This window comes from Symphodus melops (genome assembly GCF_947650265.1).
Source record: "Symphodus melops genome assembly, chromosome: 2".
Taxonomy (NCBI): domain Eukaryota; kingdom Metazoa; phylum Chordata; class Actinopteri; order Labriformes; family Labridae; genus Symphodus; species Symphodus melops.
This window is the reverse complement of record NC_136692.1, coordinates 11,510,485-11,524,390: the sequence shown is the minus strand read 5'-3', so window position 1 is coordinate 11,524,390 and position 13,906 is coordinate 11,510,485. Positions and strand designations below refer to the sequence as shown.

The following is a 13,906-nucleotide window of genomic DNA, read 5'->3' as shown; positions in this document are numbered from 1 at the left end:
CTGTGTTTGAGTTGGGGCTTTTTTAGGTTTTACATTCAAGATAGTTCATTGGACTAAAAGAAGCCCATATTTAAATTAGAAAACCATCATGTATCCTGAGAGGCTTTTCATATTAGCTGTTTAAAGAAAGGAGCTACAATACACTTCATTGATATATTTTTATTTAAAAGTTTTTAAATTCAGTTAACATTTGAAGTGCATACATCCATAATAAACACTTTGAAGGAACGCTTCGAAGTCGCTGTTCATCTTAGCTGCAGTCTCTAAGATGTCTCCAGCTCTTTGGTCCGTAGCTTTTAAGTTAAATGTCAATGGCAGATATTGATGTGGCTCCATCTGTCGTTGCTCTTCCGCGTGTGAAGCAGAGGAGATTGCCGATTGCAACTTGGCACACACCCAGACCAGTGTCCACTGGGATGCCATAACATCACATATTCTACATTTGTTGGGAATGTATGAAGTTCCTTGCAGCTTTTTTTCAATCTGCAAACACCTTGTTAAGGTGTCCCATAGTTAAACTCCAGTTCACAGTTCTTGTTTTTAGGGCCCTTCTTTCGGCCACACACTGCCTTTGCATGGTATTTTTATTTTCTCTTTCCACAGGTCACCCTCCAGAGTTGTGCTTCAATCTGTAATGGGATTGAAAAAAAAACACATAAATTAGTATCCTGCTTTAACAAGTTCAGCATAGGACAAAATGAGATTACTGTCTGTAACTTTCCATGAACAGAAGTCAAAATCAAAGCTTTACCCCTCCTCCCTCCCCATGGCACCAAAGCCTAGTAGTCTTCATCATTAGTAAGATTTATGTCTGCACTTCTGTTCTGCGTGAATACACACCTCTGCCACTATTCACACACACCTACTTAACTGCCCCCTGCTGGCTCTGCAACCTGATTTTTGTTCATTGCTGGGTTTTTCTCTGTTTGTTGTCACAGAAACACATGTAAAAGCGCACATGTCTCACCTTAGGGGAAGGGCACCCTGGAGTGGAGGGGCAAGCAGCGCCTATGATGGCAGTGGTGTCTGTGGTATTTTCTTCTCAGGTTAAGGAAATCTGAATGAAAAAAAAGGAGAGTTTAAATATAAAATGCAGAGTAAAGACTTGTTAACCAGAAATAAATCAGTTTGTAACCTATGTGTACTTCTGAATAATGTTCGACTATTGGCATAGATGAACAGATTGTAACATGGAGGTGCAACTGTGACATTGAACCTACTTTCTTACTGCAGAGCGACCCCCTTCTAATAAACAGGGACACTAATAAATAAATGTCCCTAATAAATCCACTTCGACTCCCGCAGTTCACAGACTACCAGCCAGGCCCAGGAAGAGATAAACTGCCAGATGACTTTATGACTCCCTCTTCCTCACCCCTCCTCCTCCTCCTCTTCCCTCTGAAAGAAAATGCTCCCCACGCCTGGAGGTATACTTCTTTACACTTGGCACTGCTACTCCATGTCATGTTAATAAAGCTCGGGTATTTGCATGGCGTTTTAACACCGCGATTAACAAAAGATGGCCAGAGTGTCTTCCAGCCGGGGACAAAGGCGCTCTCTGGGGCCGCTGTGCGATCCCCGGCGGCTATCCGCTTCCCTCCGTCTTCTTCCCATCATCCTCTCCCTTCCATCATCTCATGAACCAAAACACGACCTCAAGCCTGATGACGCTTCTCTGTTTAACAAGCGCAGTTTAAATCCAGATTACAAAAACCAATTTTTTTGGATCAAATTGTAAGCACACTAAGCACCTGCCAGCATAAACAGTAGCAGCACTAACTCTACTTTTACCAGCCATTCAATAAAAATATAGGCCATAGGCTAAACTGTATTTCAGAACTTTGTCGATTGTTTCTTGGTTTTTAAAGAGTTAAGAATGAATTAGATAAACATGGTCTGCTGCACTTTGATAGTACCAGTGTTGCGTTCATTCCGTGTTGGAACTTTCAGCAAAGCATGAATAACCCCAATTAAATAAAGGTAGGTAAATCAAGGTAAACTAGGCAATACCTGCTTATGTTGCTATAGAATAAATAAAAAAAGGAAATCATTATATGCCTAGTGAAAGATTCAACGACGTAAGAAAAACTTTTAAAAACTTAAAGAACACTTTAAATGAGCTAATTCCTTTGATTGATATCAGGAATAAAACGTTTGATTTCTTCAAGTTGAAAAAGACGCGGGCATTGCGCCGCTTTTTTGTATAATTTTTCTTAATTTTATTTTTACACTTGTTTTGCCTATTGGCGTTGACTACCTTTCGCTGCAGTTGCAGGTTAAGATAAACATTTACAGTCTCTCCGATTAACGCACAGTAAATAAACTCGGGAACATGCCACATATTGTGAGGGTTGAACGTTGAACACACAGCAGCTACACCAGCCCTGATTAAGGACGCACCATTACGTCATCGCGACATTTTTTTCGTTTGCCAAAAAAAAATAGTAAATGGATTATTAATTTAAGTGTTAACGTAAAATTTCTCAAAACTAGTTTCATAAGCAAGAAAGGCATGTAAAAGGGACAGGCCTGTCTGCCGGCTGGTTGGAAGATCTTGAAGGAAAAGTTGGGTGCCTCTTACCTGGTCTGGCGGAGGAGACTGGCGCCACAACAGCTACAAGCAGCAGGAGCAGGTACAGTAGGTTGAAGATCTTCATCGCTAGGCCGCTTTTTATGTTCTGAAAGGCTCAGTCAATGATATTTCTTGAGGCTCACTGGTTCTAAGCGGCACTGTTGTTAGTGATGCTCTGAGTTTTAGTTCTCTTTCTCAGTTGAGAAGACACAGCAGAGTTCAGTTCAGAGTCCCTCTTCTTCTCTGGAGATTCAGTATGTCCCAGAGGAATTTGTGTGTCCACCACAGTGTTTGTGTGTCCAGGGAGAGTGTGATTGTCTCTGTCCGAGAGCAAAGTGACAAAGGTGCCTTTCCCCCCATCTGCTTTATACAGCTTTTTGGAGGGGGGGGGGGGGGGGGGTCGGGGGGTGCAATGGCTCCCACAGCAGCCCCCTCCTCAAACTCTGATACACACACACACACACACACACACACACACACACACACACACACACACACACACACACACTAAGGCACTGCACATATTGACCCCACATGTAGAGGGTTATTCAAGTGACAGGAAGCCCCCTCCCTGCCCTCTAACTGCCTTGAACACACACTCCCCTGCATACTTCATTTTGTGTATGCTTTCATATGTGTGCAGCTATAAATGATTGAGATATTCAAAGAGAGCGGAAGATGCAGTCACATTTGATATATCACTTATAAGTTAAGAACAGAGATATGAGAAAGCTGTATAGTTTAAAATGGCAGGCTCTTGAGGCCAGATCCCTCCTCCCGCACTTGTCCCCTACCTACCCCCGCACAGAGCAGGACACATCTGGGGTTTTTGGGTGGTGGGTTGGTCTTAGTGATGGTGGATAGGGGTGTTTGCACTGAGCATTCTGGGGGCAAGGGTCCAGATGGAATTAAAGTCAGTGATGCATTGGACTAACAATACTTAAAGAAGTCTGTCTGTCTGTCTGCCTGCAGGACTGTCTGTCTGTCCGTCTGTCTGCAGGACTGTCTGTCCATCTGTCTGCAGGACTGTCTATTTCTGAGTTGTGAGTTTGTGTTGTAGGCTTGTAGGATGAATCAATATTCTTTTCAAGGCAAATAGCTTAAGAAGTTCTCTGCTCACTGATGTAGTTCAGAACATTATTTTCGGTGAAAAAACAAACGTGTGCATTTTTGTCATCCTAATTATTTATTTCCTAAAAACGATCAGTTGTCTTCAGAATAAGCCAAGTTGTTTTCAAAAGAGTATCACATGTTTAAAACGTTCATGAGAAAAGATTGCATCAAATGTCTTGATTTTTAACTTTCTTGATTCGACCAAGTTTGAGTTTTTGGATTTGACCCTTAATTGTGTCTATTTTTAGACTTTTTTATACAAAATTGAAAAGTGATGTTTATAATTCTTAGAGGACAGAAACATCTACTTACAGGAACTTAGTTTTTATAGATAGATAGATAGATAGATAGATAGGTAGGTAGGTAGGTAGGTAGGTAGGTAGGTAGGTAGGTAGGTAGGTAGGTAGATAGATAGATAGATAGATAGATAGATAGATAGATAGATAGATAGATAGATAGATAGATAGATAGATAGATAGGCTGTCAGTAGGTGGTACATGAGGGGATTTTCTTTCAGCAGGTAACCCAGCTCACTTGGCATTAGCTCTGTGGCTGCCAGCGGCTTTTGCAAAGTGTTGGGACTCATTAGCGTGTCTGCTTACGGCTGTCTCTGTGGACTGAGTCTCCATTCAGCACCCAACTAATGAATTAACACATTAAGATGAAATGTCAGCCATTACATGTGAATGAGGATTAAGAGAACCAGCAGGACACTAATGGACCAGGGGGCTCAAAAATAGTCTCAGAGACTTTGAACAAGCATCTGGACCGCCAGCTCCTTTTAGCCTTCAAATTAGACAAAAGGAGCCAAAAAAGGGTCTCTTAGTTTGAAGGGTGTTTCAGTGGCATGTGGGCTAGTATGTGTCACTGTGTCTTCACAAATGTCACCTTTATTGCTTTATGGTGTTTGCAAAAATGTTGCCTGAAATGACAGAGATTCCTCATGGATTTGGTCGACGTACAAACACACACACTCTTGTACACACACACACACACACACACACACACTCATCCTGCTGCAAATACTCTGCTGAGGTATGTAGTTTGTTTCAGTGGTAGTCTGTACTTTGCATATCAGCTGCCATTGTCTTTTAAAAAACTTGTATTTTCCTTATTTGAATATGCTAATTTTGTCTCAATTGTCATTCAGAGCCACCTGGTTTCCGCTGCATCCAACTGCTTCTCCAGTTGCTCTCTCTCTCTCTCTCTCTCTCTCTCTCTCTCTCTCTCTCTCTCTCTCTCTCTCTCTCTGTCTGTTTTTCAAACAAGAAACAAGTGAATCATACCAAATTCTTTCCACCAGGTTTCTTATGTGACTGAGTAGAACATGTTGTAATATTTGCTCTGCCCAGGGATTATACGTCTTTACAGGGATTACCCAGCCTGCTCAAACACTCCCCTACGAGGGAGCCACACACACACACACACACACACACACACACACACACACACACACACACACACACACACACACACACACAGAGGGAAACCTCTTGTTAACCTGCTTCACTGCCTTGGCAGGGCTGCACTGCACAGATGAACCTTGCTCCACTTTAAAAATTATTTCCACATCACATTGTCTGAGAACCCCCAGAACTGTGCTCTATTGGTCTGTTGTTTTCTCAAAATAGCTCATATGTTTTCAACAATGTTCAACCTACATCTGTTTATGTCATTGAAGTTACATATAGGTATATTTTGCATTTCATCAGTCAACTGTCAAATGATCAGTCAGAGAGAAGGGATGTAGGACTTGGCATTTCTGAACTCAGTACCTTGGAGAATCAACAAACAAAACTCAATAAGTAGCAACTATTTTTGAAAAAACGCTCCAGTCAAAACAAACAGACACTTGATCCTTTTTTACAGATCTAAAAAAACATAAACATAGAAGTTTTAATTTCATTTCAGCTGAATATGATGTCCCCATAGGCCACTTACAGCAGCATTTAAAGGGCACACTCACACCAGGCCCAGCTCTGTATTACTGTCCTGATTGTTTATATGTTACAATTGGTCATGACTTGCAATGTTCCCAGTATTAGCTCTGCTTGTAGTGCCGACCACAGTACAGTACAGGGGGAAAGTAGTCGCACGCTCTGGCCCATGGTCTGATCCAAACACCTGGCTTTAAGCTGTATGTCATCCTAACTTTCATTTCCCTTTATTCCCTTTCTCTCATAAACTGTTCTTTGACAGAAAGTCACAAAAGGCTGAAAAATATTTTTTCTATTAAGGGTTTTTTTTGTTAGTAAACAAGTTGTAGCCAAATATCAGTCCGGTAACTTTCAGTCACCCCTGAAGTGTGTTGCTCCTGATTGCTGTAATTACTAATGTTACTACAGCTTGGGTCTTATTATTAGCTGTGATCTTTATGACCAAAGAGGAAGCTTTAGCTTCTCCTCATCTCCTGGATTTTCAGTCTTTCCTTTCTCTCCCATCATATCCTGACCAGGACCAACAGATAAAGAGCTTCCTCTCTGATAAAACTTGTTTAGAGGGAACAGTGAGTCATAAAAGCACTCTGCTGAACCGCACCGCAACGTACACAAGAACTCAAGCACTCGAGACAAATCCTTACATACTTACAGAAGGATAAAAAACTAGTCATGTGTCGCTCCAACCTTCATTGAATTTTCGCAGAAATTATCATCACTCATCTTTATACTGGATGAGTCAGGTGGATTTAAAACACTTTACTTTAAAATGCTAACAATAAATGTATTGAGTCAATAGATAGTCTACAATCAGTGATTTTGTTATAACATTATTGTTGCTGCTGCACCTTAAAGGTTTCAGTGTTATAGATTATAATCTCTTTTAAGTGTTCAGTCATATTATCACTGGTGACAGTGAAGAACAAGGCATGTGATTTTTTTTACCAGAATATTGTCTTTAAATACTTTGCCTCGATCTCTTGATTATGTTAGATTTCGAATGCTTAATACATATATAGGCAGATACCTCTGTACTTGAATCATATTGGCATCATTGTAATGGGCTGACATGATTATTTTCACTGGCTGAATCAAATTGAGCCATCTGTCCAGCTGGTTTAAAACTTTTGTTTCTACTTGTTTTCTGTTGACCTTTTTATTTGAGGTTTCACTTATTTTTGATCAAGGTCAACAATTGAGACGATTTAATTGAGGAAATATTTAGAAAATATTTGATTTACATAGGTTATCATTTCTGATGTGCAGGTGATTTATATAAAAAAAAAAGCATATTCATGGTATGAAAACTGTTCAACATAAGAAGAAAAAGTGTCTCAAACTTGTGATAATTGATGAGTTGTCAGACAGTAAAATGTAAAACACTGTTGGTTTACCAGTGTCATAAGGAGATAGTATCCGTGTCATGCGTTGTCTGACAGTAACTAAGTATTGTGTTTTATCATGTTGGTTGGACAGAAAGATGATTGCTTTTTTGTTTATGTACCTTTTGTTGACTTCTGCGGACACCATTGATGTGTTTTCTTAACACAATCTATAACAATGTATTTTATACATATTTCCCACACATTTACATTCACTTCAGATATATCCTGCCTTGTGTATAATGTATGGAAGCAGATTATTTTTGGTCTTTATCTCTTTTTTAATTTAGTTAAACTTGTTAACCCAAATTCAAATCTTTCGTTTGTATTTGGCTTATTTGAAATAATTTTACCTTGGTAAGTTCTTACACACAATGTTATCAATAAGTGTTACAACAGTATAATTAGAGTTGTTTTGACCACACTTTTCTCCTAAGATCCACCTATCAAAGGGAACACAGAAGAAGGTGTTGTGAAGGAGTGACTAGCAGAGATGCTTTGAGCCGTGAAGTCTGATTTTTGGGGTGTTGACCGCTGTCTGTGCATGTGCGTGTGTATGAGTGTTGATTGTGATCTAATGGGTCAGTTCGTTGGCTGTCGTTACACTGATAGCTGCTCTGTTGTTATGCCATAAGGTCGTCAGTGTTAATGAGGGCCGCAGCCTGCCAGAGCTTAATTACTCTTAAGACCCTTTATCTCCAATTGCCCAATACAGACCCCAATGGATGCACATACACATGAACAGTATGGAACACACCCAATACACACACAAACAGTACTGACCATCAGCACACATCAGACAACACAACTGAGCCGGGCGGGTTTTTTTTCTTCTCTGCTGCTCTCTGTGAAGAGAAAGATGGTTGATTAACTTGGTCTTTATTCTGACGTCGCTCCTCCCCGCCTTGATGGCAACTAGACGGCTGACTGCAAAAAAAGTGACGGAGGGCTCAGGGGTCAAGGGGCAAACTCAACAGGGAGCAGTCTCTAACCTCCCCAGGATGTCCCCCCAATGGGGCCAAAAGTCACTTGGTTTGTTAAATCCTAACCTAGACACAGCGGCTGCTCTGCACATTCAAACTCAGTGTCCACCCTGAATGTTTGGCTGCTTGTTTTCTCGCGGCAGAAACCAGTAGACACAAATACACAGAGTGCAATGAGAAAAACATCCAGATTCTGATTAGGTCGAACCTTTCTTATTTTAATGTTACTCTGACTTTAAAGAGTCTGAAGAGGGAGCATTTGCCTTATCATTTAAAATCACGAAGTGTATGAAACAAGTTATTTTTAAATCCCTTGTGCACTTTTCAGACGCTGAATAATGAAGAACAGGCAGCTGGGCCAAACTCATGGCACGGTGAATATGCGAATGTTACGTCGCCAAATATTGTCTTTATAAATGTATTGGAAGCCTTTCGTTCCCAAACAACAGAACCTGTGGAAAATGTGTTTAATGGGAAATTTGGGAAATGTCTTTAAAGTAACTTAGGCTGTCTGAAGATTGTCGTGCTTTATAAGTACAATTTATTTCACTCCATGATGTAGAAGTGTAACTAAGGATGTCTTTCACTGCGTCTTGTTTTTAACTTACATCTCACCACTGTTGAATTATGTTCATGTAAATACATTAGAGTTCTCAAAGTTCACATTTTCCACATTTGTATGATAATACTGATCTGTACAGAGGGAAACTACATTTTCATCAGGGAAACAAGTATCATCACATTTTTTCATTAATCTTAAACTTATTGCCGTAATGACATTTTAATCAACCAAAAAATGAAATCAGGTAGTTTTAAAAATTCCAGAGTACAAAGGATGCTGCACCGGATCATGCAAGAGATCTGTGACTTCTAAATTGGCTTCTTCCCAGCGTGCTTTATGATCACTCGCTGCTTTCTGTTCAATTTTTTTGGCTTCTTTACTTCGCAGACAGCGTCTTCTGAAAGAGAGCAGACACCGGTCAGGAGAGCTGACACGTTGGTGTGTGTCATACAGAAGAGGAGGATCGTTTACCTGGATCTTCTGCTGGTGGTTGGAAGTAAACCGAAGCCAAGCTGAAGAGAGAGAAGATGACGAAGGCAATGATGATGAAGGTCAGCTCGAAGCCAGTGAACGGCAGTTCCATCTACACACCTGCCTAACAGAAAGCACTCGTTTCATTACTATTACTCTGAGATGTGGGCAGCACATCTCAGGCTTGGAACCAGGATAGTATGTGTGTGATAAGATAAGATATAACTTTATTGATCCCCAATGGGGAAATTCGGGCGTTGCAGCAGCAGCAGTACAGAACAAAAAAAAGGGTCACGTCAAGTGTGTTCACAAAATGAAGGTTTGAAAAGTTAAATTCAGAGGGAAGTGACATTTTACCTTTAACTCAAAAGCACTTTATCATAACACTTAGACAAAACAGTTTGACTGCACAAAGCCACCGTATTGCATAGATACATGATACAGTGCAGTATCTGTCTGTGCCACAAGGGGGCCTTATAACCTTGTTTGCTGTTACTTCAAACTGTTGTCAGTTTGTGTCAGTACTGCTCATCCTCAGTTTATCTGCCGTGCTGTGGTCATGTCTGAGCACTAAGGCAAAAACGTTTTTTTCAGGCGTTGGAAAATGTTTATGGTTAAGCTGCAGAATTTTCTCTTCATAAGTTCCATTTGAAAAAGTTATCCTAGTAAAACAAACGTCGCAATAGATTGTGTTAAATGATGAAGAAGTCATACAAATCGAATGGAAAGCGCGTTAAACCCTTACGTTAAAGAAAAAGGGCTCAAGCTGTCTAACTTTATTAATGTTCTAATTGTTAGTCACAAAGCAATCAGCAGACACTTCTAAACATTGCTCTCATTCACTCTTTAGGTAAATTGATAAGGATGATAAAAAACACTCATGACAAACACACATGGTAAATACATTAACATCATTTTAGTTTTAGATGATCATGTTGCAGATTACCACCTAACTGTGGATGACTCAGATGGCCTGTGATTCACATTGTATTTTGTTGTTTTTAGATCTGCTCCATCACAAGCGCTCCACCTGGCACGACCTGGTAAGAGTGATTCAAACCCTCATGAACAGAGGCTGTACTCCTCATGCATGTCTACTCCGCTTTCTCTTCGCCACATTTACTTTTGATCTTCAGCAGATGTAGCAATACAAGTGAAAACGAACAAAGAATGATTCAAACGTATCATCACTTGAGAGCTCATCATCATGATCCTACAGGCACATGTTTGTTTCACCTAAATGTGGTTGATATGGTTTGGAAAAAATTATATTTCCACGACAGATGACACATTTCTTGTGAAGCAAATCAAACTGTAAGTTATATCTGAAAAGTAGATTTTAAGACTTACCAGGGAAAAAGTATTGTAAAGCAGCTATTTTTAGATGCGAAGATTCAAAGACTTCTTTGTGTCTTAAGACACTCAGAGTGTTGAGATACATTCACAGTTCGTTGAAGCAAGCGTTTGTTTATTGATTTATTTTTTACAGTGTGGAAGCGGAGCCACTCCTCCTGCTACACCCTGGAAGCAAATAGCATTGGATCATATAACTAAGTACACACACAAACACACCTGTTCAGAGATCTCTTCTTAGACTTTGTTCTCGCAACAGATCACAATTGAATACGAAGCTCGTGGCTGCCACGTCCTCAGCTGCCACAGAACAGGAAGAACGAGGCTGCTGCAGTCCTCTGAAGTTTTTCATTCTTAGTCATAAAATGACATCTGGGGTCAGACGATCTGCTCCACTCCCTGAACCGCCGTTGTCGTCTCTGTGATCGGACAATGCAATAAGAAAAGTATTCACTTACTCTGGTTTTATATACAAAACTGAAAGATATATACTGTATTTTAGATTCATGCTTTTTAAAATAGAATACATGTATGTGTATCTTTTAGATACAGAAGAATAAAATGACGGGTGAATCAGTTTCGCTCCACTAATTAAAAGGTGTGGTCTTTTTAGAAATAAAATCATCAATCATTTATAACACATTAGACCAGTTCAATCCACTTCAAAATCTAAAGTACCAGAAATGTCTCGGTCAGAGGCTTCAGGTGATTCTGTAAGTTAAATTTATTTTATACATGGCACCTTATTCGTCATAGATCTATGTGTTAATTTAAATTAATTTTACCATGGTAGCAACTACTGTTCTTCCTGAAACGCAAAAAAGACAAACATTCATGGTCACAAAGAATACCCCCCCCACACACACACACACACGTACATCCATCACACATACACACACACACCTCTACCACCATCTCACACACACACACCTACCACCACCACACACACACACACACACACACACACACACACACACACACACACACACACACACCACCTACCACCATCACACACACACACACACACACACCTACCACCATCACACACACACACACACACACACACACACACACACCTACCACCATCACACACACACACACACCTCCACCATCACACACACACACACACACACACACACACACACACACACCTCCACCACCATCACACACACACACAAACACACGCTTCATTTCATTTCTTCGTCTCGTTCTATCTTTTCGAGAGTTCCCTTTAATTGCCCTTAAAGAGTCTTTTGGGGAAAAATAAATGTTGATGGTGTCAGAAAGTTATCTGTAGTATCTGTAGGCAGTGATAGAAAATGAATTGGGGAAAAATGAAGATATTTCTGTAGTTTATATATTTTTTTTCTGTTACACATACATATTCAGTTCCACAGCTATAACTCATTCCATAGTTTGAGGTTGTTGGATTTTTTAAAGATTGCTTGACATTTCTTTCGTATTTTATAGAAACGGATTATTCCTTGTTTAGCTTTTACACGCTGCAATATTTTGACTATGTACACAGCCATTATGTAGGTTTTGTTTTTTGTTGTTTTAACATCAACTTATTGTCAAATCTGCTACCTGCCATACTTGTTAGACGTATCATTAAATGAACATAGAGATGTTTCTAAAAAAAACAGCAATCCACTGCCATTATTATAACTCCAGCAGATGCAATTTTAATTTGCCTAATATTACTGCACTCTGCTTTTCAAGGCAGAAATTACTTCTGGATAGCCAACAATTAAAGAGTGACAATTAAAAAGCCCCCGTAACATTTTATACACAAGCTACTACCTCAGACACATTTGGAACTAGTTTGACAGTAGGCTTCACTTGGAAGTGGGGCAATCATTAATAATATAAGTGCGTATTTTTCCACTATTCAAAAACATTAGTGCCAGTTTCAGCAGTAAACTTTGCTTAAAAAAAGGCATTGCAACACCCTTATGTATTAGTATTAGAGTATTATTGCATTGTAATAAAGGGTCTTTTTACTATGAACTACAAAATGATCAAGAATTTAAATCAATGCATTTATTGTATCAACAAAAACTGAATATTTTAGTCTTCACAAAAGCAAGATTGCGGAGCTTAATAAACGTGCACACAAGTGTGACAGTAAATAAAAGTAAAATGGAAACATGATATTTATGTAATGGGAATATTGAGTGAGGTATTAAAGAAATCTTTTAGGGTGACTTGACTAAATGAAAGTGGATTTAAATCTTAACTTACACAACAAAGAGATGAACAGTTTTAGTTTGTCAGAGGTAGCATTGATCACAGCGCTCCAAATAGCTTATTAATTGATCAAATAATATCTTCAAATACCTAATCCCTTCATGGAAGTAGAATGAATTCCAACATGGTTGTAATAGACTGCTTGATTGACCAAATTAAGTAAACAGTTAAGTAACTGGTTAAAGTCAAAGGACATCTCATTTTCTCCTACTGATATAAACTTTTGCTTCTGTTAAGTTTCTTAATGGAAAACGTCAGACATCTGTGTAATTGATGTGTGTGATTCCAGTTTTACCATTCGAGGGTGCACTGTCCTCGTTGAGCATCCCATTGAGTGTGAAAAGGGCGAAAACCAGTAGAGAGAACATGATCGTGAACGCCTCCATCTCTGCCAGTGAAGATTCCATCTTCAGCCGCTGCCACAGCTGTAAAAGTCTCACCAGAAATCACCTGTTTGATAGCGAAGGTCTCAGTCCTACTCCTCTCTCTCTCTCTCTCTCTCTCTCTCTCTCTCTCTCTCTTTCTGTTCTGTCTCACCTCTTCTGGGTCACACACTTGCAAAACCTGTGAAGAGCTAACTAACACTTCCCTTCTCAAGTTCAAGTGAGATCATGTGAACCCTAATTATTAATGGGCCCTGTGCCTGCGTGTTTACCAGTACAAATGCACCATGTCAAATGAATGAATTATTCAAACTTTGTGATATTTATTATTTTGTAATAAATGGTCATGTGTGTTCAATTGTTGGTCCACACATTCATATGCGGTTCAGAAGCAGAAACATGTGGTATGTGATGTGGTTTGGCACCATTTAAATTGGAACGAAGACATTTCTCCTAAAGCCCCCTTACTCATCATGACTGCATAAAGTATATAGACCATTAAGCATAGAAACTGCTTTAGATGTGTGATAAAAAAAAAAGAACTGAAGCTTCTGCACGCCATAAGTGTTAATGTAATAAAATACAGAGACAAAAAAAGATCTAGACTTCCCTATTTTCAGTGCAATTGCAAGTATTGCCACAAAAAGTGTGTGCGTGAAAGTATACGTGTAAAAGAGATGGTGCTCAGGTCTATTTATGACTTCTCTTTGCAGTGCTTTATGAAAACAGGTTTGCAGCTGCGTACAAGTGGTTAGATGTGCTAAGTGTGGGTAAACTGGTCATCATGCAGCCTGTTAAACAATAAAACTATTAAAGTTGTTATCATGTTTGAGATACAACAAGAAGTTTGGTCTAGATCTGCTCTGTTTGTAAATTCTCTGCACTACACTAATAAAGATA

General features: G+C 39.5%; 1 protein-coding gene and 1 long non-coding RNA gene across 3 annotated transcripts; one reads left to right on the top strand and one right to left on the bottom strand.

The window, feature by feature from the left end:
* Positions 1–144: 144 nt before the first annotated feature.
* apela (apelin receptor early endogenous ligand) lies at positions 145–2,940 on the bottom strand. Its single transcript, XM_079337701.1, has 4 exons — positions 2,530–2,940; positions 1,376–1,614; positions 968–1,057; positions 145–629 (listed from the first exon to the last, which is right to left on the bottom strand). Exons 1-3 carry the CDS (start codon positions 2,655–2,657, stop codon positions 969–971), a joined length of 456 nt encoding a protein of 151 aa, XP_079193827.1. The 5' UTR covers positions 2,658–2,940; the 3' UTR covers positions 145–629; position 968.
* Positions 2,941–9,013: 6,073 nt separating this feature from the next.
* On the top strand, positions 9,014–12,976 carry LOC306842331. 2 transcript variants are annotated; one of them, XR_013781725.1, is made up of 3 exons: positions 9,014–9,100; positions 10,026–10,063; positions 12,913–12,976. It is a non-coding gene; the product is annotated as an uncharacterized lncRNA (long non-coding RNA). The 2 variants fall into 2 exon arrangements; XR_013781726.1 differs by lacking the exon at positions 12,913–12,976 and adding an exon at positions 10,510–10,621.
* Positions 12,977–13,906: the final 930 nt, after the last annotated feature.